The sequence below is a fragment of the Nuphar pumila genome, chromosome 17, assembly GCF_984573655.1.
Source record: "Nuphar pumila chromosome 17, dmNupPumi1.hap1.1, whole genome shotgun sequence".
NCBI lineage: Eukaryota > Viridiplantae > Streptophyta > Magnoliopsida > Nymphaeales > Nymphaeaceae > Nuphar > Nuphar pumila.
In genome coordinates this window covers 67,121,257-67,145,179 of record NC_143265.1, presented here as the reverse complement: position 1 = coordinate 67,145,179, position 23,923 = coordinate 67,121,257, and the positions used below count along the sequence as shown (strand labels likewise).

The window sequence follows — 23,923 nt, the reverse complement described above, 5'->3', positions numbered from 1 at the left end:
TCATACGATATATCAAAGGCTTTGCAGACTATGGTCTCTTATATAGGAAGGAAAGTCATGAATGAACAGGTTATTGTGATGCCGGCTTTGCCGGTGATTGTTGTACTCGACGATCTACTACTGGTTACACTTTTAAGTATGGATCTACAACAGTGTCTTTGTGCAGTGAGAAATAACAAATTGTTTCCTTATCAACTACAAAAGCAAGAGTATCGTTCTGCTGCTATGGCCGCACAAGAGTTTTCATGGATGACACAATTGCTTGAAAACCTCCATCAAGAAGTGAAGATGCCAATGTCACTATATTGTGACTATCTATCAGCCACCAAGCTAGCTGAAAACCCAGTATTTCATGCCATGACTAAGCATGTTGAAGTACTACCACTACATCAGAGAGAAGGTTTTGCAAGAAGAGATCTTATTGACACCAGTTAGAATGAAAGAGCAAGTGGCTGATATACTCACTAAGGAACTCAATGCTTCAACGTTTACTAAGCATAATGCAGTACTTGGTATTGTCAAGAGAATAACAATATCAAAGAAGTTGGTCTTGAGGGGGAGAAATGTTGTGCAAGATCGACTTTACTTAGTCGGTTATTTTTTTGTTTTGGTCAACATGACATTTACATGATGATGTCATGCATATTCAAGACGATATTGGGTGTACACATCTTGTATAAAACCGACATTGGTTGTGGCTATAAACTTAGTCGTCATAGGCGCTAGGTGGAGCCTAGGCACTGAGCCCCCTAAAAAGGCATAGGTGGTACCCAAAATAAAAAAATTAAAAAAAAACATAAAAAACATAATAAGAAACGTGTATACAACATAAAATCAATCAATAAGAAGAAATAGACAAATAATATGTCGTCTATGTCACATGGGTGCGGGTGCGGGGGTGCGGCACTTTCAAAAAACTTGGGTGCGGGGGTGCAGCAAAAATAAATAAATATATTATATATATATATATAATTTTTAAGTTTTAACAGTTAACAACATTAACACTAATGAATGTTTATCTTGGGCATGACCGAGTCGAGCTAGGTCAATTCGGGTTGGGTCAGGTCTACCCAACCCCACTTTCATCCCTACACTGCAGGGCGTAAAACATAAATGGACATGATATTTTACAGGTCAAAGCAATTAACTTTTCTAATGCATATATATATATATATATATATATATATATATATATATATATATATATATAGAGAGAGAGAGAGAGAGAGAGAGAGAGAGAGAGAGAGAGAGAGAGAGAGTAATTAATGGGAACTGAGCAGTCCATTCCTTTGTTAAATCTCCACCCCTCGGCTGTTACGTCTTTGCTAGCCTCTAAGAAGTTTCTTCCCAAGATAAAAGTAACTAAAAATCATGTAGAATTAATTCTTCTTTCATTTTCCATGAAGCCCCTTTAAGTAACCTTTAGTGGTAACGTCCTTATTTTTTCCATGATGCCTAGGAACATGTATCGGCTAGTATTTACCAACCAAACACAAGTTACAAGAAGCAAACAAATACTCCATCAATCAGCCATTTTTTTTGGGTCTAAAAATTGGACACAATTGACCCTGGGTGTGTTGACCGCACCCAGGGTCTGGTTGACCACACCGGGTGCCGCACCCACACGCGCACGGGCACCCGCGTCGCGTTGACGCGGGTGCGGCACCCGGTTGGCCGAATCCCTGTGACATAGTATGTTGTTGAACACTGTAAACCAATTATATTACATAACCTTAACCTGCTCAAACAAATAAAAAATAAATTAACAATTGAATAAACAAACCATACAATTAACAATGTGAAGCGAATAATACACAAAAAATAAAATCATGTATACAAAAAAATTAACAACAATAGACATAATACAAACAATAGACAAATAACGTCTTCTTCTTCTTCTCAATAATAGACATAATACAAGCAATAGACAAATAATATGTCTTCTTCTTATTCTTCTCAACAATAGACATAATACAAGCAATAGACCAACAACATGTCTTCTCTTTCTTCTTCTTCTCCTCCTCGAAGAAGAAAACAAATGATATGCCTTTAAAAAAAATCTTAAAAAAAATAAAAGCCTAGGCAACGCCTAGGCGACAATATAGGGCCTCATCGCCCAGACCTAGTCGCCAAGGCGGTGGGGCTGTGCCTAGATTGCCTAGGCCGCCTTTGACAACTAAGGCTATAAAACAACCATGTCGACTAGTGTTAGATGTGTCAGTATTCTATTTGTTTGATGATGCATGTGTAGGTCCCATATGCCCCCTTGTATTTGCTTATAAATAGACATATACCCTCTCATTGTAAGATATTTAATTCGAGACTGAAATGAATCATTCCCATATTAGTTCAGTTGGCCGTGTTTCAGGTATATGTTTGTTATTTTAATATATTTTATTTATTATATATTTATGGGTATCAAGTATCCATCAAATTTGATCCAAATAAGTGAGAGCATGGAAGCTCTGTCGAATTTTTGTCGTGCATGATACCCACCATATCCAACAAGTGGGTAGCAGGGTGTGACCTAAACCCCAAAAAAGTATGGTTGCTGCCGACATCTTCCCAAATATCTTGATCGACAAAATACGATTTTATGCAGGAACACCGATAATCATAATTGTAGTGGTTTAGCTTTTTCATACTTGTGGTCGTGTTTGCCATATCTGCCATTGTGATTAGTGTAGTCCCTCGTTGACTCTGGACACCAAGAAGCTTAGTCCCTGACTGATCGGCTTCACAACTCCTACTGCTCACCATGGATTGGGTCAACTATACTCAACTAGATTTGGGTGTACTGAACAGATCTATAGGCGAACTGAATATATCCATGATTCGATTGGATTAACCCACAAACAGTCTGGATGGACTTGTGATCTGGACCAATTAAATCTACTATCGAACCCGATTGGATCTTTAATCGTACCTGATGAACCTACGATCGAACCCACTCTGATACCACTTGTTGGGTTTGGGTCACGATCTGCTACCTACTTGTTGGATATGGTGGGTCCCACACATGAAAAAAATTTGGCAGAGTTTTCGTGCTCTCTCACTTATTTGGATCAGGTGCGATGGATACCCGATACCCACAATATATAACAAATAAGATACATTAAAATATTAAAATAACAAACATGTACTTGAAACACGACCAACTAAACCAACATGGTACCAATTCATTTCACTCTTGAATGGAACATCTCACAATGAGAGGGTATACACCTATTTATAGACCAACACTAGGGATCATATGGGTCCCACAAATACGTCATCAAACAAATGAAATGTCAACACATCTAACACTAGTCGATGTGGTTGTTTTATAACCACAATCAACGTTGGTTTTATTTAAGACATACACCCAATATCGTCTTGAATATGCATGACATCATCACACAAATGTCATGTTGACTAAAAGAGAAAAATACCGATTAACTAAAGTCGGTCTTGCACAACAGGACCAATGATATGTTGACCAAACCAATGACTAAACTTATTACCAGGTCCATTTGACAGTGATTGAATGCCTTGATCGGCATTGTTCATGCCACCACCACCTTTTCCTTGCCTTTATCTCTTATCTTGACTTCTTTCATATTCTGCTCATATGGTTCATTCAAAGTTGTTATTCCTAGCATGTAACACATCATAATGAGCTCTAGAACTTGATAATGAACCAGTAGACCTTTTATGAGGGAGCAGTTTTCATAATTTAGTAGAACAACAAATGTTGGATAGGGTGGTTTGCTGGACATGAGTGCTCGATGAAAGTGCATCATGCTATATTGTGATTCTTGGGCGTAAAATTTCTTGATTTTCTATCATATGTTGAAGGCTACTATCAGGTCCACCGCTTAGGTGAAAAATGTCTTCTTTGAAGGTGGCATCCAACCACCCTATCAATCCTTGATCCTTGGCCAGTCAATCACAGAAAGTTGGATTAGGTATCTCCTCCTTACCATCTTTCTCTTTCTTCTTTAGTATGATGTTCTTGTGGTGGAGAGACCTTGCTTTTGTCATGATCCACAGGCCTTAAGTGCCCAAGTAGGGAACGATTCCCTGTAAGAATGTAATTGGAGGAGTTAATCTGATGTTGACTTTAGGAATGACAAGCATGTTGGACACCAGCCTTTGATCATGCTAACCGGAGGCTTTGGCATCATGAAAACTTGGAGAAGTAGAAGGGGAAACACTAATATGATGATTTCCTCATTCCCAATGCTTCTCAATGTGGAGGCGGCACATTTGATGTCACACTAAAGCCCTATCAGGGCTGTTCGCAATCAGTCAGTAGCACTAGGGCCATTTGCATGCATGTCATTGGTTAATGTGTATAACTTGAATTACATACCCTTGGCCGTCTATAATGTAGGCCAACAACAAAGTTCATTTACTGTTTATAAGTGCCAATTTTTCATCAGAACCATGAACTAATGCTTTTGGTTTGATTTCATGTCAGAAAAAGCCTTCATGTAAACGTGGAATTAACTAGAGTAAGCTATATAAATCTTAAATTTCTCTTACTATTATCATTCCATAAAAGTTTTATTTCTCTCTGAGTTTATTTTCCTTCATCATACCTCTATGTTGTATTGTTTCCAAGGAAAGCCTGTGGCAACTCTTGAGATATAGACTTGTAGAAGTGTAACTCTTATGTATTTACTGATATGTTGCACCATCCTTATGCCAGGAGAATTTACACTTCGTGCTTTTCTGAATGGCCGTTTGGACCTTTGTCAAGCAGAAAATATAGCTAGACTTGTTTCAGCAAAGTCTTTGGCTGCGGCAGACACTGCATTAGCAGGAATGCAGGCATGTCCTTCTTGTAATGCAAAGATGAACTATTCGGGTTTCCCCATTGAGCATCTGATGATCTTCATGTTCTGTTGCAAGCTTTGCTTCAGCTATTTATATTTGAGACTATCTCCTTCAACTGTATTGTTACTCGGTTCTATATAATGTTTGTCTATGTTTGTCTGGCAGTACTTTGAACTCTAAATGATCCAAGACTGAAATAGGCTGATCATGTGACAGGGGGGATTTTCAACTTTAGTGAAATCATTACGAATTCAGTGTATTGAGTTACTTGCAGAAATAGAAGCTCGTTTAGACTTTGATGATGAAATGCCAACTTTGGATACCGATCTTTTGATAGATAAAATAAATGCCATGTGGCAAGATGTACAGCAGGCTTTGGACACTGCCAATCATGACAAATTTCTTCAATCTGGACTCCAGGTATCAAATATCACCATCTTTGCAGCACAGATCCTTGTATATTTACTTCTTTGTTTCTAGGTCCATGTACACATTAATATCTATGTTCTCGTAGTCTCGTATGGACTCTAAATGTATGCATTAATGCATTTTTTATATCTTTTATTATATGATGCTTCTTTTAGTACATCTTTGTTAAATTGTACATATATTTATATATACTTATATATGTATGGTATTATATACGTACATGTATAAGTATACATATACATGTATATACATACAATATATATTACATATAAATATATATGTTAGGGAGAGTCAAACTGGGTTTGACTGCTCCCAACGACTATAAATTCTAGCTGTTGGGCACAGTCAAACTGAGTTTGACTACTCCCTCTCCTTTTTTATCTCTCACTCTCTTTTAGTATCTCACTCTTCTCCTTTGTATAAATAAGGGTGTTTTCCCCTTTGTATTGCAAGCCTTTTGGCACATTTTATTCATTGAATAAAAACATATTTTTATAGTGTGCCTTGTGAGTGTCTCCTTTTGTGGGACTTGTGAGTGTGTTTCTTGGAGAACACTTTCGTTATTCACTCAAGTTGAATATTGGTGAACACTTGGTTCGTAATTGAAGACTTCTTGTATCTTTACATGTTATCAGAGCTTTGCTCTCTTCTTTTGCTCATTCAATTATTCTTGACAAAGACATTGGTGGAGTGGTTCATGAGATCGTGATTGTGCAAGTGCTTGTGGAACGTGATCATGCATCATTTGAAAAATCAAGTGCTTCTGGTGAAGTGCTCGTGCTCCATTCTTTTGTTTTATTCATCTCTCTTCTCTCTTTCTCCTTTTTTCTCTTTCTCTCTCTTAAGCTCTTATAAAAATGGATGACAATGATAATGACACCATTAAACCCATAAAACTCAATGATTTCAATTATGTAACATGAGCTTCTATCATGAAGCATCTTATTTGGGGAAAGGTATTGTGAGGACTACTAGATGGATCCGATCCAGAACCCAAGCTAGTTATCACTAAGGTAGAAGGTGAGAAAGAGGTTTCTCTATCTGAAAATGAGAAAACTAAGGCTATAACCACTTATGAGAAGAAGTGGAAGATGGGACATGCTAAAATCATGTCTTGGCTTATTAGTAGTATAGATGTAAAAAAATGTTTAAGTCTTGCTAAATCTGAGCATGCTAACAAGGCTTGGGATTATCTTAAAAGAATACATAAAGATATTGCACATATATGTAATGTGCAAGATAGAGTTCGGACTATGGTCCGAGAGGATAAAACTATTAGAGAATACTATAATGACCTATCCAAACTTTGGGAAGAATTGACTCTTCTAGAGCCAAAGTGGCATTGTCTCGAAGATATAGAACTCCACCAAAGACAAACTGATGCAAAACACTTTTATCAATTCATTAACGGTCTCAGGTCGGAATTTGAATCTACCAAATCTATTCTTCTCCATAGAGGAAAAATGCCCTCTATTGAAGACACTATAGAAGAGTTGTGTATGAAAGATAATAAATTGAAAAAGCATGTAAGCAAAAAATAAAGATGACTCAGTTTTATCCGTTTCTAGATCGGGAAACTATGTTCCTGTATATAAGCCATCTCACTGTAGAGGACAAGGAAATGACTATGAAAGAAAAAAAAATCATTTGTTATTTTTATCATGAACTGGGACACACTAAGCCCCAATATCCTAAACTAAAAGGGACATTTGAAAAGAAGGTTTCTTCGGTTGACTCTCCTCAAGAGTTAAAGGACAAGGACTTTCCTACATCGCAAAAATCATCTATTGAAAGCATGTGTCTATCTCAACTAGTTGAAGCCCTTCAACCTCTTCTTAGATGGTCATCTTCCTCAGTTGGGGCCTCGGTATCATCTTATTCGGATCCAGGTAACATTCATTGGCTTCTTGATTCTGGTGCATCTTTTCACATGACTCTAAACAAAGATATTTTATCCGAATGCTATAGCAATTCAAGTGTGTCAAAAGTTTTTACTGCTGATGGTACGTCTCTTGAAATCAAAGGAATAGAAAGTTTTGAAAAGGTTCTTTCAAACCCCAATTTTTTTTTTATTCCAAAAATTAGATACATCCTAAATTAAATTTGAATCTCTTATCCATATCTCAAATATTTGATCATGGTTGTAATATCTTCTTCTCTTCAAATGAATGTTTGGTGCAGGATCGCATGTTAGGAAAGTTGATTGGGCAAGACCATAGAGAAAGTTTCTACTATATAGATATTTTGTAGATACCGAAAGATGCTTTTTGTTGTAATGTCAAAAAATGGATTTGAAATTATGGCATAAAAGATAAGACATCTCAGTGTATCTAAAATCCAGTTTTTTCCAAGTTTGAATTTTTTTTGTAATGTTGATGATTTTACTTGTGAAGACTACGTTCTTGAAAAATTTAAACGATTGCCATTTAAAGATAGAACTTTTATTTCTTCTAGACCATTTGAGTTGGTTTATTCGGATGTTTGGGGTCCAACACCGGTTATATATATTATGTTATTTTTATGGATGACTTTACTAGATATACTTGGATTTACTTCCTTAAGCATAAATCTGAAGTTTTTCCCATTTCAAAGTTTTGATAAGATGGTAAAAAATATATTTGAAAATGATATCTTTGTATTTTGAACTGATTCAGGGGGAGATTTTTTGTCAAAAGAATTTAAAAACTAGATCTAGTCACATGGCATCACGCATTAAAGATGTTGTCCACACACACCACAACAAAATGACCTGGCTGAGAGAAGACATAGGCATATTATTTCAACTTCAAGGACTTTTCTTATTGGTAGTTATGTGCTTAAGGTTTTTTGGGCAGAAGCTGTCCTGACTGCTCTTATAAACAGAATGCCATATTCTTCTTTACACAATATCTCACCAGTTGAAAAACTCTCTCCTAATTATTCAAGATTGTAAACTTTTGGTTGCTAATGCTTTATTTTGATCAATAAGAATGACAAGTTTTCTCCTAGAGCTATTCCTCGTGTCTTCTTTGGTTATGCCAACAACCAAAACAGATATAGGTGCTATGATTCTAAAAATGGGAAATTATGCATCTCTCTAAATGTTACCTTCTTGGAAAAAGAAAATTTTTAAGATAAGGATCAATCGAAGGAAGTAACCCAGTATTTTTTTTTGTTTGACCTTGTTTCCAAACAAGATATTGACAATTGTGATTGCGAGCATGAGTTGGAGGATGTCATTGAACCTAGCGACTTTAAATCACTTGATGGATTGCCCCACAATGATCAAACTTGTATACAATACTTTAGACGGGGAAATCAAAACCCTCCATGTGTACTTGAAAAGTTTTCTAACCTTAGTAAGGATGAACTGCAAATTAGGAAATCATCTAGAATATCAAAACCCCCATCCAAATTTGTATCTTATGATTCTTTTTCTTCAAAATATCAAGCATGCATAGCCCTAATTCACTCATATGTAGAACCCCCATCTTATATTGAGGCCAAAGAACACCTTGAATGAGTTGAAGCTATGAGAGTAGCACTTGAAGCTTTAGAAAAGGCTCAAATTTGGTCCATTCAAAATCTTCCACTATGAAATAAACCCATAGGTTGTAGATGGGTATATAAAATAAAAGTCAAGAGTGATAGAACTCTTGAGCGATATAAAGCTAGGCTTGTTGCAAAGGGATATTTAAAAGAATACAACATTGATTATGAAGAAACCTTTGCTCCGGTTGCCCGTATAACCACAGTTAGAACTCTTATTGCAATAACATCAATTAAAAACAAGTTTATATATAAAATAGATGTTAAAAACACCTTTTTAAATGAAAAACTTATGGAAGAAGTGTACATGGAGGCACCACCTGGTATGAGTCTTTCTCAAGGAAAGGTTCTTCGCCTTCAAAAGGTATTGTATGGGTTGAAACAGACACCCAAAGCCTGGTATGATAGATTCATCAAAGTTATGTTTGATATTGGTTTTAGATCTTGCTTGACTGACATTGCTTTCTTTGTTAAGAATTCTAATGCAGGTACTATCATTTTACTGCTCTATGTAGATGATATGATAATCACCGAAGGCGATAAACAAGGAGTTCAATATATCAAAAATATTCTTAAAACTAGTTTTGAAATGACTGATTTGGGTTTTCTACATTACTTTCTAGGAATAAAAGTTGCCTATTCCCCTAGAGGGTATTTGTTGTTTCAGTCTAAGTTTGCTTATGATATTATTCTGAGGTCTGAAATATCAGATGATAAGATGGTTGACACTCTTGAAGTAACAAATGTCAAGATGAGAATTGATGATGGGGAGCCTCTGGATGATTCAACTCCTTATAGACAGCTTATTTGAGCTCTTTCTTATCTAACTATTACTAAACTTGATATAACACATGTACACACAACTAGTCAGTTTCAACACGCTCCCACATCGGTTCATATGAGAGATGTTTTGCGTATTATTAGATATATTAAAATTTCTCTTTTTAGAGGTTTGTTTATGTCTTCCTCTCTTGCTTTAGATTTACTTGCATATACAGATGCAGATTGGCGAGGTGATCCAAACAATAAATACTCAACCATAGATTTTTGTGTTTTCTTAGGTGAATCATTGATCTTGTGGAGGTAAAAAAAGCAATAGAAGGTCTCTCTTTCCTTAACTGAAGCCAAGTACTGAACTATGACTATTACCACAATGTTGGTAGTGTGGTTGAGAAGGCTGCTGGTTGATGTGGGAATCAAGATTGCCTTATGTTACATCGGAGTGGTAAATTGTATGTCGAGATGGACTGCCATTATGTTCAAGAAGAATATCTTCAAAGAACTATCGTTCTGCCTTATGTCACATCAGAGTACCAGTTGGCGGACTTTTTTACCAAACCTCTCTCTGCTCTTAGGTAACTTTCAGTTATCCTACCATAAGTTTGAGGGGGAGTGTTAAATTGTACATATATTTATATATACTTATATATGTATGGTATTATATACATACATGTATAAGTATACATATATACTTGTATATATTACATATAAATATATATGTTAGGGACAATGAAACTGGGTTTGATTGCTCCCAACGGCTAGAAATTCTAGCCGTTGGACCCAGTCAAACTTAGTTTGACTGCTAGCTGTTGGGAGCATAGCTCCCTCTCTCTCTCTTTTAGTCTCTCACTCTTCTCCCTTGTATAATAAGGGTGTTCTTCCCTTTGTATTGCAAGCCTTTTGGCACATTTTATTCATCGAATAAAAACTTATTTTTTATATATTGTGTGCCTTGTGAGTGTGCCCTTTTGTGGGATTTGTGATTGTGTTCTTTGGAGAACATTTTCGTTATTCACTCAAGTTGAATATTGGTGGACACTTGGTTCGTAATAGTAGATTTCTTGTATCTTTACAATCTTCTCATTCTAATTACTTATTGAAAGAAAAATTTATTTTAATCTACCAGTCTGAAGTGTTAGCATCCTCTAATGGTCTTTTATAAAGTTCTACTTAAATCATATATTGGAATCATTTAAGCAATCTGTGAAATCATCTGAACAAGCGTTTCATTCTTATTTTTCAGATTGCAATTGTTGGCAGGCCTAATGTGGGAAAATCAAGCCTTTTTAATGCATGGAGCAAGGTAAGTTGTACAAATATATTTTTTTGTTTTAAATAATGTACGTCTTAAATTCATTTAGTTTTTACTCATTGACGTCTATACCTAGGTTACTCATTCTCTCTATGTTGGGCCAGTGATCTGTGGTTGACAATCTTGATTATGAGCCTGTAAGTGGTGGTGCTATACACCCACAACATTTAAAAAATGCTGGAACAATGTGATGACATGTTAAAATGATCAAAATAACCTAAGGCAAAATTTATTGTCTTTTATACGTTATTACTGGCATTAATATGGGGACAATGATCAATGTTTTTGTAAAATGATAATTGCACACATGGATAATATGTATTTCTTTGTGTATGTGCATATGAGGGAGGGAGAGAGGGAGGGTGTGATCATCAAGTTATAAATTTATGCTTTAAGAAACTGAGAATGTCTCTAATTATACAATTTCTTCTCTTCTTGGAATTTTGAGGCTTGATTGGACGATAAATTATTTGAAGTATCAAATATAGATGAATTTGCTATATCCAAAACTGACACTGCAAAGGTGTAATGAAATATGAAGAACACAACCAAGTGCCTCTTATGGGCAAATACAACATACACAAATGGAGACCACTTATGGGTCAAGATACAGTCACAAACACAATGTCACCTATGGGCAATAGAAAAAGCATAAAAAATATATAGACTTTATTGAGAGAGCTTGAGAACAAGCATTACAAACAAGAAGGGATTTTTTCCCTATTTATACACAAAAGGGATATCAAGAGCCATTGAGAGTACTCCCAACTGCTAGACATATAGTCGTTGGGAGCACTCCCAACAGCTCTATTTCAAGGACATTATAAAGTCTCTAATGCCCTTGATAAAAGAAATAAAATACATAAACATAGAAAACCCTAAAGTGCCCCTAATGAACACAACTAATTATATAAAGTGAAAAGACTAAAATACCCCTAATGGGTATTACCTATTACATCAATAAATATATATGTATATATACATATTAATATATGTATATATAGTACATACACAAAACTACTTTAACAGATGGCTAGATGCAAACTATGAGGATTTGAGTCGAGATTAGGCGATTTTGTGTTTGCTCTTATTTGTATGTGGTGCTTTGTGGATCTTATTTAAATTGATACAAGATTTAATTGTGTCAAGATTATTAAGTGTCGTGTAGTGCTGGACCCAGTTTGGGTCTGACCCAGACCCAAACTGGGATTGCGCATTGACGTGCTTATGGTGGCACGGATGTAAATATTGTAATCTGTTATGGGATAGCTTTGTACTTTGTAAACTAATACCTAATGTTTTAAATACAATATACCAGGTCACTATAACGCATGTTGAAATATCGTGAACCTGTGCAGCCTCGTCAACATCGAGTTTTCCCTCTTCTTCTACCTCTCTTCTTCTCTTACTTTTCTCTGTTGAAGATCAGGTCTGATGCAAACGTAACTTCTAACATGGTATCTTAGCAAGGTTGGATTTAGGGCTCGGTATTGCTCCCAAAGGTACGACCATAGAGAAAATCTGGTTTGGTCAGGAAAATATTCTTCTCTCTCTGTTTTCGATATTTTCCCTCTTCCGCAACCTACACCATCGTGTTTTCTTCCAAAAGCACGTTTCCTTTTCTCGTATCTATCCTCTCTTAAAATTGTTTTCGTGTTTTTCATCCGAAACACTTGTTTCCTATTTAAAGGTCTGTTTGAAACCCTATCCGCGACCTATCTTCAAGCTCAAAAATTCTGTTTCCTCTTTGAAACCCTAATCGTAACTCATCTCTTCCTCGTGATTCTCCTTTTAGAATCAAAACTCGTGATCAATATTATATCCCAATCAAAACTCGTGATTCCTCTTTTAGAATCTGTTGCTGTGTCACCTTATTTCAAAACTTGCCGCTGATTCATCTCAAATCATGATTCATTGTGATCTTGGTTCATGCTAATCAAACACGGCATGGTCAGGTGGCTTGATTCATTAACATCGGATTAATATTCTGAATATTTACGTGATCTGATATCTGTCAAAAAAAAAGAAAAAAAAAGGGCAGCATATCCGAATTCCGTTATAATCAGTTCTCTTCTGGGCTAAACTTAGATAGTCACGTTATCCTGCAGTTTGATTAGTCATTTCATTAACCTTCTCTTAGAGTATTTTCTATCTTATATTCACGTGTCTCATAATCATGGATTCTTCTTCAACCCAGTCCGGTTTGTCATCAAACTTTCTTAGCCAACTCGTTTATGAAAAGTTAAATAATTCTAATTTCCTGACTTGGAAAAGACAGATAGTTCCCTTTATCAGGAGCCAAGATCTCTTTGGTCACCTAGATGGATCAATACCTGCCCTACCAGAGTTCATCGCAAAGGAAGAAACAGACACACAAGGGGCTGCACCTACCAAGCTTGTTCGCAACTCGGATTATGTCTCTTGGATGAGAAAAGATCAGGCATTAATTGCCTACATCACATCTACCTTGTCTCAGGAAGTACTGGTTGCTATTCCCGACGACTGCACAACGATGAAATTGTGGAACAAGTTGACATAGACATACTCTTAGATATCTGAAGCCAGAGTTTTGTTCCTCAAGCGTGAATTCCAGCTTCTCAAGAAAGGCAATCTATCTATCATGTATTATTTGAATAAGATGAAGATTATTACAGATCAACTAACCATTATTGGATGTGAAGTGCCAGACAAGGATAAAATGCAACAAACATTGAATGGTTTGGGCCCAAATTATCATGTATTGGTGACATCATTGTTGTGCTTGCCCATGCTTCTCACATTTGAGGATCTCTGGGCAAAACTTCTACAATACAAAATGTCGTTGAAAGGCATTGCTGAAGATCCTGGTGCTCAATCTGATTCCCAAGATGTTTTGGCTACTGGGTTCTCCTTTGGTTGTGGTCGTGGAGGAAATAGCTTCAGAGGAGGAAGAGGTCGTGGTAGATTTGCAGGTCCAGGTTTGCTTCCCACATCCAATATGTCGTTCAACTCTAATGCGAAGAATCAAACTCAAAGAATTGTCTTGACATGTTACATGTGCAATAAAAAGGGACATATTAAGGCACATTGTTGGTTTAATCCTCAAAATAAAGGCAAATTGCAAAACACTGAGAGCAAGAAGGAAGATAATGTTACCAAGTCTGATGGGGAGGTGAAACAACTTTTGCTGGCAGCATTGTCTGGGTTACACTTGAAACAGAATGATCAAGGATCATGGTATGTTGATTCAGGAGCAGCGACCCATGTTACAGGCGATGTTGGTAAGCTTTCGAACTCGGTTTCTTACTTTGGTAAAAATAGTATTGTTACTGGAGATGGATCTCACCATCACATTTCTCACATTGGTAATGCAATCATTCCTCTATCAAAATCGTCTCTCAATTTGTCAAATGTTGTTCATGCTCCTAATATAAAAAAAAAACATCATCTCTGTGTCTAAACTTGTTGATGATACACATTCTTATGTTGAATTCACTCCCTCTTCTGTGTATGTCAAGGATCTTCAAACGAGGAAGACATTCTCTGAAGGGGAGCGAAAAGAAAATATGTACATCTTCAAGGAAGATCCATTTGCGCGTACCAGTTCAATCTTGAAGCCCTTATTGAAGTCTAAGTCTTTTCAGTTTGAGTCATCTAAGTCAGGTCCTGAGTCTATCTTTAGTCTTTCCAAATGTAATAAGCCAAGTCTTTGGCATGATCGTCTTGGTCATTGCAGTTATTGTTTTCTTGAGAAACTTGTATCAAGCAAATTAATTCCTAAATCAAGTTTAACTCTTGAGATCAGTAATAAAAAGTGTCCCAATTGTCAGATGCGTAAGAGTCATGTACTTCCTTTTGATTCTATAAATAAAAGAGCTTCAAGATCCTTTGAAATTGTTTATTCAGATGTTTGGGGTCCTGCGCCCGTATGCTCTTTTTCTGGCAGCAGATATTATCTCATCTTTATTGACAGCTACTCTCGTTATACTTGGATATTCTTTATGAAGCAAAAGTCTGAAACTTTTTTCATATTTCACAACTTTCATGCCTTTATTCGAAACCATTTCTCTACCAATATTCTGCATTTTCATTGTGATGGAGGTGGTGAGTATACATCAAATGATTTTACTGATTTTCTCCAAAGTAATGGAATAAAGTATAGAGTGTCTTGTCCACATACGCCACAACAAAATGGGGTTGCTGAGAGAAAGCATAGACATATTGTGAAAACGGCCATGAGCATGATGCACGACAATAATCTTCCCATTAGTCTGTGGGCAGAAGCATTCCATTCATCCGTCTATATCATAAATCGTCTACCTATGACAGTTTTGCAAAATAGTTCACCATTCGCTTCTCTTTTCGGCATTCAACCCGATTATAATGCTCTGCGTGTGTTTGGATGCATTTGTTATATTCATATTGATGATTCTCTCAGGAATAAATTCCAACCAAAGGCTTCCAAGTGTAGATTTGTGGGATATGCTGATGATTATAAAGGTTATCAGTGTTATGACCCTATGACTAAGCGTGTTAAGATTTCCAAGAATGTTGTGTTTGACGAGAATAATCTTGGAGATGTATAATTTAATACCTGTCAAAGAATTCCCAGAGAAGAAGTTTATCATCCGTGGATGAATGCAGAATTATTTGCAGATGCTTATGGTGATTGCTCACCTCAGTGTACTCAAAAAACTAATTCGACGGACCAAAATGATATTGACTCAAGTCAAGCATGCTTACCTTAATCTGGTAATCAGGTCAGTGGAGCTTCACACACTGAAGAAGGGGCATGCCCACAATCGCATCCTATTGACAAATTTAAAGGGTATGTATATGCGCAAAGATAAAAAGGTACCCCCCTGCTCCTCACACTGGATCAGATACTTATGTGCCTATTCAAAATCTGAGGAGTTCAAAATAGAATCAGACATCCTATTGACAGGTGGGTCAGTTACAATAATTTTTCTATGGATCTTCAACTTTTCCTGTCTCAGGTTGATAAGCATGATGAACCCATAGGGTTTCATCATGCTGTGAAATCAAACAAATGGATTGAGGCCATGAATGAAGAAGTGGAAGCGCTTCATGAATGTCAGACATGGGAAATTGTTGCCGGACCTTCTACCAAAAGTGTCGTTGATTCCAAGTGGGTTTATAAAATCAAATATAAACCCGATGGTACTATAGAACGATACAAAGCAAGACTTGTTGCAAAGAGGTTTACACAGAAATATGGTCAGGATTATGATGAGACTTTCAGTCCCGTGGTCAAAATGGGGATAATAAGAATTATATTGTCTTTAGCCGTCAAACATAGATGGACATTAAGTCAATTAGATGTCAAAAATACATTTCTTCATGGAGACTTGAAGGAAGAAGTTTACATGGAACAACCTCCAGGATATGCTGAGGGAGACCCAAGCACATATGTATGCAGACTAAAAAGAACCATATATGGTTTGAAGCAGGCCTCGCGCTCGTGGTTTGAGAGTTTCTCCTTAGAAATACAGAGGCATGGGTTCTCTAGATCTCTCTTAGGCCACTCATTGTTTATCTTCAAGGATAAAGGCATAACCACCTTGTTGTTGATATATGTTGATGATATTATAGTTACAGGAATTCAATGAATCACATTGAAGAAATAAAAAGACTATTAAGTCAAAGGTTTAAGATGAAAGATTTGGAAGATTTGCGTTATTTCCTTGGTGTCGAGGTAGACAGGAAGGATGATTACCTGACCTTGATACAACATAAATACACACTGGATTTATTGAAGAAATTTGGCATGCAAGATTGCAAGCCTTTGTCTACACCGAGTGTCTTATATCAAAAGCTCAGTTCACAGGATGGAGATTTGTACCCCGACCCTACAAGATATCGAAGTGTAGTTGGTATGCTTCAATATCTTACCTTTATTCGCCCTGACATTGTTTATTCTGTTAATCAAGTGTCACAGTTCATGCATGAGCCACGAACCGGGCATATGGATGCAGTCAAGAGAATGTTGAGATACTTAAAAGGTACCATTGGAGATGGGTTGGTGTATCAGAAAAGTTGAAAAAGAGGAAGCATGCATGATGTCACGATCTACAGTGATGCGGACTGGGCAGGAGATCCTGATGAAAGGAGGTCGGTTTCCGGATATTGCATCTTCCTTGGGGAAAACCTAGTATCCTGGAGCAGTAGAAAACAAAAAGAGTAGCTAGATCAAGCACTGAGGCTGAATATCGATCAATGGCTGCTGCAACTATTGAAGCTACTTGGACAAGACATTTGTTGAATGAATTGGTGGAACAGATCTCCAAATCTATCTTATTGTGTGACAATCAAAGTGCCATTAATATATCCTTTAATCCTATTTTCCACAGTAAGACAAAACACATTGAGATAGATCAACATTTCATTCGACAGAAGGTTGAAGACAAAGAGATTGAGCCTCATTTCATTCCTACAGAAGACCAGGTGACAGATTTATTTACAAAGGGCTTGACGAAAAACAGATTTTGGTTCTTGAAGAACAAGTTGTCCATGGTTCTAAGACCATGCACAACTTGAGGGAGGGTATTAAGTGTCGTGTAGTGCTGGACCCAGTTTGGGTCTGACCCAGACCCAAACTGGGATTGCGCATTGACGTGCTTATTGTGGCACGGATGTAAATATTGTAATCTGTTATGGGATAGCTTTGTACTTTGTAAACTAATACCTAATGTTTTAAATACAATATACTGGGCCACGATAACTAATGTTGAAATATCGTGAACCTGTGCAACCTCATCAACACCGAGTTTTCCCTCTTCTTCTACCTCTCTTCTCTTACTTTTCTCTGTTGAAGATCAGGTCTGATGCAAACGTAACTTCTAACAAAGATTTGGTCAAAAGCCAAGTGGATCCAGATACAATATATATAGGCCATGAGTTTGGTCTAATTCAATACGTGGATCATACTCATAGTGATTTGGAGTTGAATCTAAGTTGTTTTGTGTCAAGCTGTAGTTGTTTGACCCTTTGGTACACCAATGTGATTTGAATTTGTGATGGTAGCAATATTTAAACAAGCGTAAACTTAAATAGAAATAAACACCTCCCTAGTCTAGTTTATTAAAACCATGATCTTTCTGCTTGTCTTTTGTTAATGTTTCTTAAACAAAAATAGTAAATATATCATATAAACAATCTGAAAATAAACATAAAAATAAAACTAAATACATCCAAATACTACCAAAGAATGGTTGTAAAAAGTAATTAAAGTGAATTCTGCATAGCTTCTATATCTGGGTGTCATTTAATTTGCCATTGGAACTTAAAAACCACTTTTCTGTTCAGTTATTTATTTGCTTCATGATGCTGGTTGTTTAATCATGGATATACTTTTCTTGATTTCTTTTCCGCCTCTTTCTTGAATCTTGTTATTCTATTCCAATTATTTGAATAATTTAAGATTCTCTATTTAAGATTGTTTTTTAGTGAACCAGTGACATGCAAGCCATCTGGACTTTTATGGACTTCTTTCTTTTTTAGCATGCAGAGTGACAGAGCAATAGTTACAGATATTGCTGGAACTACAAGGGATGTGGTGGATACTGGTGTTACTGTTCGTGGTATTCCTGTAACCCTTCTTGACACAGCTGGTATGAGAGAAACTGATGATGTTGTGGAGAAGATAGGTAAAATTCTCATAGCTTATCTATTTATCTGGATTATTTACTGTAGACATCAGGCACCCTATGGCTATGGAGTGCTTCTATGTCATCTGGTTCATAATTAATTATGTTACATTTATAAAAGATAAACAGTTTGGTGATCTCTTATTTAATTATGTCTCTGCATTTTGTACCATCTTCACATATTTGTTTATTTCAATGTAGGCGTTCAGAGATCTGAAGCAGCTGCCTCTGGTGCCGATATAATTATCATGACAATAAACGCCCTTGATGGTTGGACATCAGATGATGAAAAAATCCTAGAGCGGATGAAACATAATCAGGTAATCATAGTGTCATTATAAATGACTAGTAATGTCATTATAAATGACTTGTTGCTTTTGCTCTCTCTCTCTCTCTCGCACACGCTCACACACACACACACACACGTGTACACATGCATAGAAAAATACAGTTGTAATATTTGGTCCTGTGGTAAGGAAAGTTATGTGCTTGTTGCTGTTTTTTTTTTCTTTTTAGTTTTCTCAATCTGCTTGCCTAATTGAATCTGTTGTAATTGTTGAAGAAGCAAGGATGAATTTTGAACCTTCAACAAGAAAAAAAAACTTGAAATCCTAATCTTGCTATAAAAAGTTTTGATTCATTGTTTTTTAAGAAATTAAGCATGATTCTGTTAGGGATGTAGGAAAGAGAAGCCGGCGCACACTGAAACTCATGCTACCTTCCTAATATAAATATTTTTTAGTTCTTTGCAACATTCTTGGTATAAAACCATGAAAATTTGATGGCAGAAGAATCCCATCATGTTCCAACCATGAATTTGTCAGGTATATCTTCTATGAAGTTACATAACATCAATTCTATTCTCTGGAAAATCAGTCACAACCATGATTTGATACAACATTTTTTTTCTTCTTTGCCAGCATCTATCCTGCCCATCACCTGCCTGAGTGACAAAAATGCAGTTAACTTGGCTCTGCATACATGGGAACTAACCAAGTAGTGTTACTTTGGACTATTGTCACCGTCACTTACCATGATCTTACACAAGTCACTGGGCTAAATACAAGCTGTCAACACGTCTTCCCTTTGCTATTTCCTTTATTAGTCTTGCATAATTTTCTACTTGGGTCATCTCAATTGAGTGACAACAGCCCAGGTTTTCATGCATGATGCTCTGCTCTTTGCTTAAGCTGATGGAGATCATACTCTCAAACTGTATCTAGCTACATTTGAGGCTCTAAAGTCATCCTCACCCAATCAAGGCTTCTTTCCTTAATCCTTCAGATTTTAATGGTGGTTTGTTTTGCGTAAAGTTGCCAGTCGAGGAAGCAGGAGTGGGAAGCCGGAAGCGGGAAGCGAGGCACTTTTAAAATTTTAAGAAGTGGGAAGTGTGAAACAATTTGGAAGCTAATCGGGAATCGTCTCGGAAGCCAGAAGAGAAGCGATCCGAGAGCGACATAGGAATCAAAAGGAAAACGAAGAGGGAGGCGACCTAAGATTCGAGTGGAAAGCGAATAGGAATCAAGCTTTCCCAATTTTGGGTTAAAAAAGTTATTAAAAGACTGTATAAGCCTCCCTCCCCCCCCCCCCCCCCCAAAAAAAAAAAAAAAAAGAAGGCTCACTTCCCAATATTGGGAAATGAGTGGGAAGCGAACGTGAAGCGAGTGGGAGGCGAATGGGGAGCGAGTGAGAAGAGTGCGAAAAGCGAGTGGGGAGCGAGCTTCCCCATAAATGGGAAGTGCACTTCCCAATTAAAATGATCGCTTCCTTGCGCGTTTCGGAAGCGTCGCATTTTGCGCTTCTGAAACACGTTTCATAAACGCATTTTGGGGAAGCGTTCTTCCCCATATTCTGTAGTGTTTCCAGTAACCCTGGTTTTTCATTATACTTTTATGAAAGAATTCAATATTTAGATTACCTTTAACAGGCTGCGTGATTCTGCAGTCCCATTTGATCTGTTAACTAGCCTTCATTCCTGTGTCATCAACCAGTGGCTTTAGTTTAGCTATTTGATAAGTTACCATGATCAAAAGCCATCTTAGTATCCTCTTCCTCTTATGACTTGTCCAATTTTGTTGTCCATGCACAATCTTCTAGTTTTATCCCGTGTCACTCATATTGTTGATATTTTGAAAATATCATGATATTATTTACAAATCCAGGTCAGCCAATAATAAAGGTAAAATATTACGATATTTTAAAAATATCGCCATCAACAAAAATATTACAATAATATCACGATATTATGCCGATATTTTTGAAAAAAATCTTGTTTTATATATTTTAAGCCCATTTTTTGTAATTTGTTTTGTTTTTTAGTTTATTTTTGTATTTTAAAAGCTTTCCAAAGTTATTTTCTTATAATTTTTCAAGAATAACTATTATTTTCTTATATTTCTTATTATTTTTTGTATTTTTGCATTTTTAAAACTCCCAAGATTTCTCTCCAAGAAATACCCTTCTCGAGAAAATACCTTGAACGATATAGGTGACTATGGTTTAATTTTTTTCGGTTCACAACAGTCACATGTATCGTTAAAGGTAATTTCTCGACGAGAGTATTTCTCAAAGCGATTTTCAAAAGTTGATAAATCTCATGAATTTAAAAATTTGAAAAAAATATAAATAACAACAAAAAAGCTAAGAAAATAATAAGTTTTGCATTATTTTTCTTTCAAAAATATAAATGAACATGTTTTCAATGTTTTAAAATATAAAAAACAAAAAAATAGGAAATGCAAACTTTTAAAAAATTTATTTTTTCTTAAAAATATCGTGATATTATCACAATATTTTGTCTTCTGACAATATTTTGAAAATATCGCGGTATATCCCCGATACTATCGACTACCTTGAAATAGCCGCTAATATCACAATATTTTCATTATATCGGCAATATCATTGACAGTGGTTTACAATTTCCCATTAGTTTTTTGTTTGTTCAATTCACATTTCCCCATCTAACCTTTTCATGTGCATGACCCTATAGGCTCAGGGTAACTGACCTACTTTCAACCTGTTCATTTTGCACATGCTATAACCATGTCATGTGATCCTTGTACATTCCACAACCATTCTCCAAATCTTAAATAAGAAAATGCCCTTTTAATTATCTGAATTCAATCGTGATTGGATTTGTATTTGGTAAATCCATGTTAGAACCTTCTTCATGAAATTGTTGTTTTTTGTTGTAATAAAGACCCCCTTTAGCACCATGAGGTCTTGGTGCATGCATTATGTTGTACCTACTTCAAGCATAGCTTTAGGTTTCTTTGGTTCAATATAAATGGTTCTTTTCTTCTTACCAGCTTTCTTGGGTTTATGGTGGCATGAGAAACTCCAAAGCCTCAACCAATGACATCTTAATAGAAAATTCGTTCGTGTTGATATTGTAAATGACCTTTAGATGCCATGGATGTTATGACTGCTCTGCAAACTGAAGTAGGGAAGCTTCAGTTGAAGAACCGCACTTTGCAGCAGACAGTAACCCTAAATGGTGGAAATGGCGATAGGCCATCAAAGTTCAATGGTTCCAGAGACAGTGAGGCCATTGAGAATTTTCTATTCCAGATGGAAGACTATTTGGATATTCAGAATGTATTGGCTGAAGACCTCAAGGTAAAGGTTGTAGCAGCTCTGCTTGACGGAGATGCTATAGCCTGGTGGAGACGAAAACGTAACGACATGGAAAGAGGGCATTGCGTAATAGATACTTTTGAGGCCTTCAAAACTGAGTTACGAAACTACTTTATGTCGCGGAATGTACGTCATGCTTATCGGATGGTGTCAGAATTGAAACACACTGGAGCCTTGTTAGATTACATTAGGACGTTCCAAAAGCTCATGTTGGACGTACCCAATATGCTAGATGAAGACAGACTCAACTGGTTTATTGTGGGGCTACAACCATGGGCACAGTCCGAAGTGAAAATGAGCAATCCCGAGACTTTGAAAGATGCATATGTGACGGCCGAGCGCTTAGTGGATACTCAGCGCACGACATTCTATAACGACCCCAACTCATACCCTTTGAAAATGCAGATTTTTTTTTAAATCATTGCGGAAATCTTTTCAGAAACCCGGGGCCTTTATAGTTCTACTCTCAATTGGATAAAACAACCAACCACAACATAACTTACAATTATCATCCATACCAAACCAAACCTTTATTGAAATAATGCGTAATAAGTCTCGAGACAATTGCATAAAGGAAATATTCAGAGTGCAATATCAACTAAATGAAACAAAAAGGAAATAAAAGTAGAGTCACGCTGTCCATCTGTGATTTGTCTAGCAAGTGCGTGACACCCGTGACTCTCCCAGAAGCCAGTCGCTTCACTTATCACCTGCGGCTGCGAAAAACCATAGAAAGAGGGGGTCAAAAATCCGAAGAATTCTACGTACAAATCCCTCTAATGAAAATAAATGACCATAAAAAACACAGATATGATTTCATGCAATAATTCAGAGGAATACAATTATGATAATTACATAATTCAAATTAAGCATTCATGCAACATTTATTAAGCATGCAAGAACATTAATCAACAACAGGAATTACAATTTAAGTAAACAAGACATTTAACATGCATTAGAAATTAAGCATCATGCATCCACCAACATGTAATAATTAAGAGAACAGATAAAATATGCATGTCCTAATACATAGCAGGATTATGCATGATTTATGTGCAATGCATGAACACTTTATTATCTATCGTTAAAGTTTTTCTTTCCACATGCATGCCCTATTAAATGCATACAATTTAAGTTCCTCTTTTTAATTACCGTTGCCCGCGGATACACCACACGGGTAAAATCTCCGAGGTCAAGTTAGGTTCCTAGGGTAGCTTAACACATCAGTTGTATTTTTATTACTGGTTCTAAATTTAGCCCTCGATCGAATTATCTTCGGAACATTAGACCTCTACATCTAATGTCGGGGACACTCCACGCCCACCAGTACCACTTCCTTGGTATACCAAAACAACAACTGTGTCGAACACACCACCCCAGGTAAAGTGACAGACTCTCCCTAAAACCGTGGCCAGGAGAAAGAACCTCAATATCGGGTTCAGGGGTCAAAGTAAAACACACGGAGTTTTTGTATCCTCGTGGTCTCCAAAACCGAACCTCTAAGATGCCCATTCTTTACATGGGAGATCTCAGTTCATATATGTTACACTGTTCTTAATTAATATGTTTTTATTAAATGTCAGTTATTAAGTTTTGCAATTCAGCATGCAAAAACAAGAGCAAAAACTCGCATCTAACCCTGCGAGAGTCATCACGGGACCACCGCCCGCGAAAAAGCATAGAACAATATGAACATAATGCAACAAAAATAAATATGATTTTTGCGATGCATTTGAGATGATTAAAAAAAGAGCAAACCAAAGCTCAGGGC

At 36.5% G+C, this 23,923-nt stretch overlaps 1 protein-coding gene across 1 annotated transcript in view; it reads left to right on the top strand.

Annotated features, from left to right (window-relative positions):
• LOC149812090 (tRNA modification GTPase) overlaps nucleotides 1-23,923 on the top strand; it is a 44,680-nt gene that overhangs the window by 2,403 nt on the left and 18,354 nt on the right. The window contains exons 4-8 of the mRNA XM_089992644.1: nucleotides 4,694-4,815; nucleotides 5,038-5,241; nucleotides 10,802-10,861; nucleotides 18,378-18,516; nucleotides 18,718-18,836. Of these exons, the coding sequence (XP_089848770.1) occupies nucleotides 4,694-4,815; nucleotides 5,038-5,241; nucleotides 10,802-10,861; nucleotides 18,378-18,516; nucleotides 18,718-18,836 (644 nt within the window). The remainder of the gene's footprint in view (nucleotides 1-4,693; nucleotides 4,816-5,037; nucleotides 5,242-10,801; nucleotides 10,862-18,377; nucleotides 18,517-18,717; nucleotides 18,837-23,923) is intronic.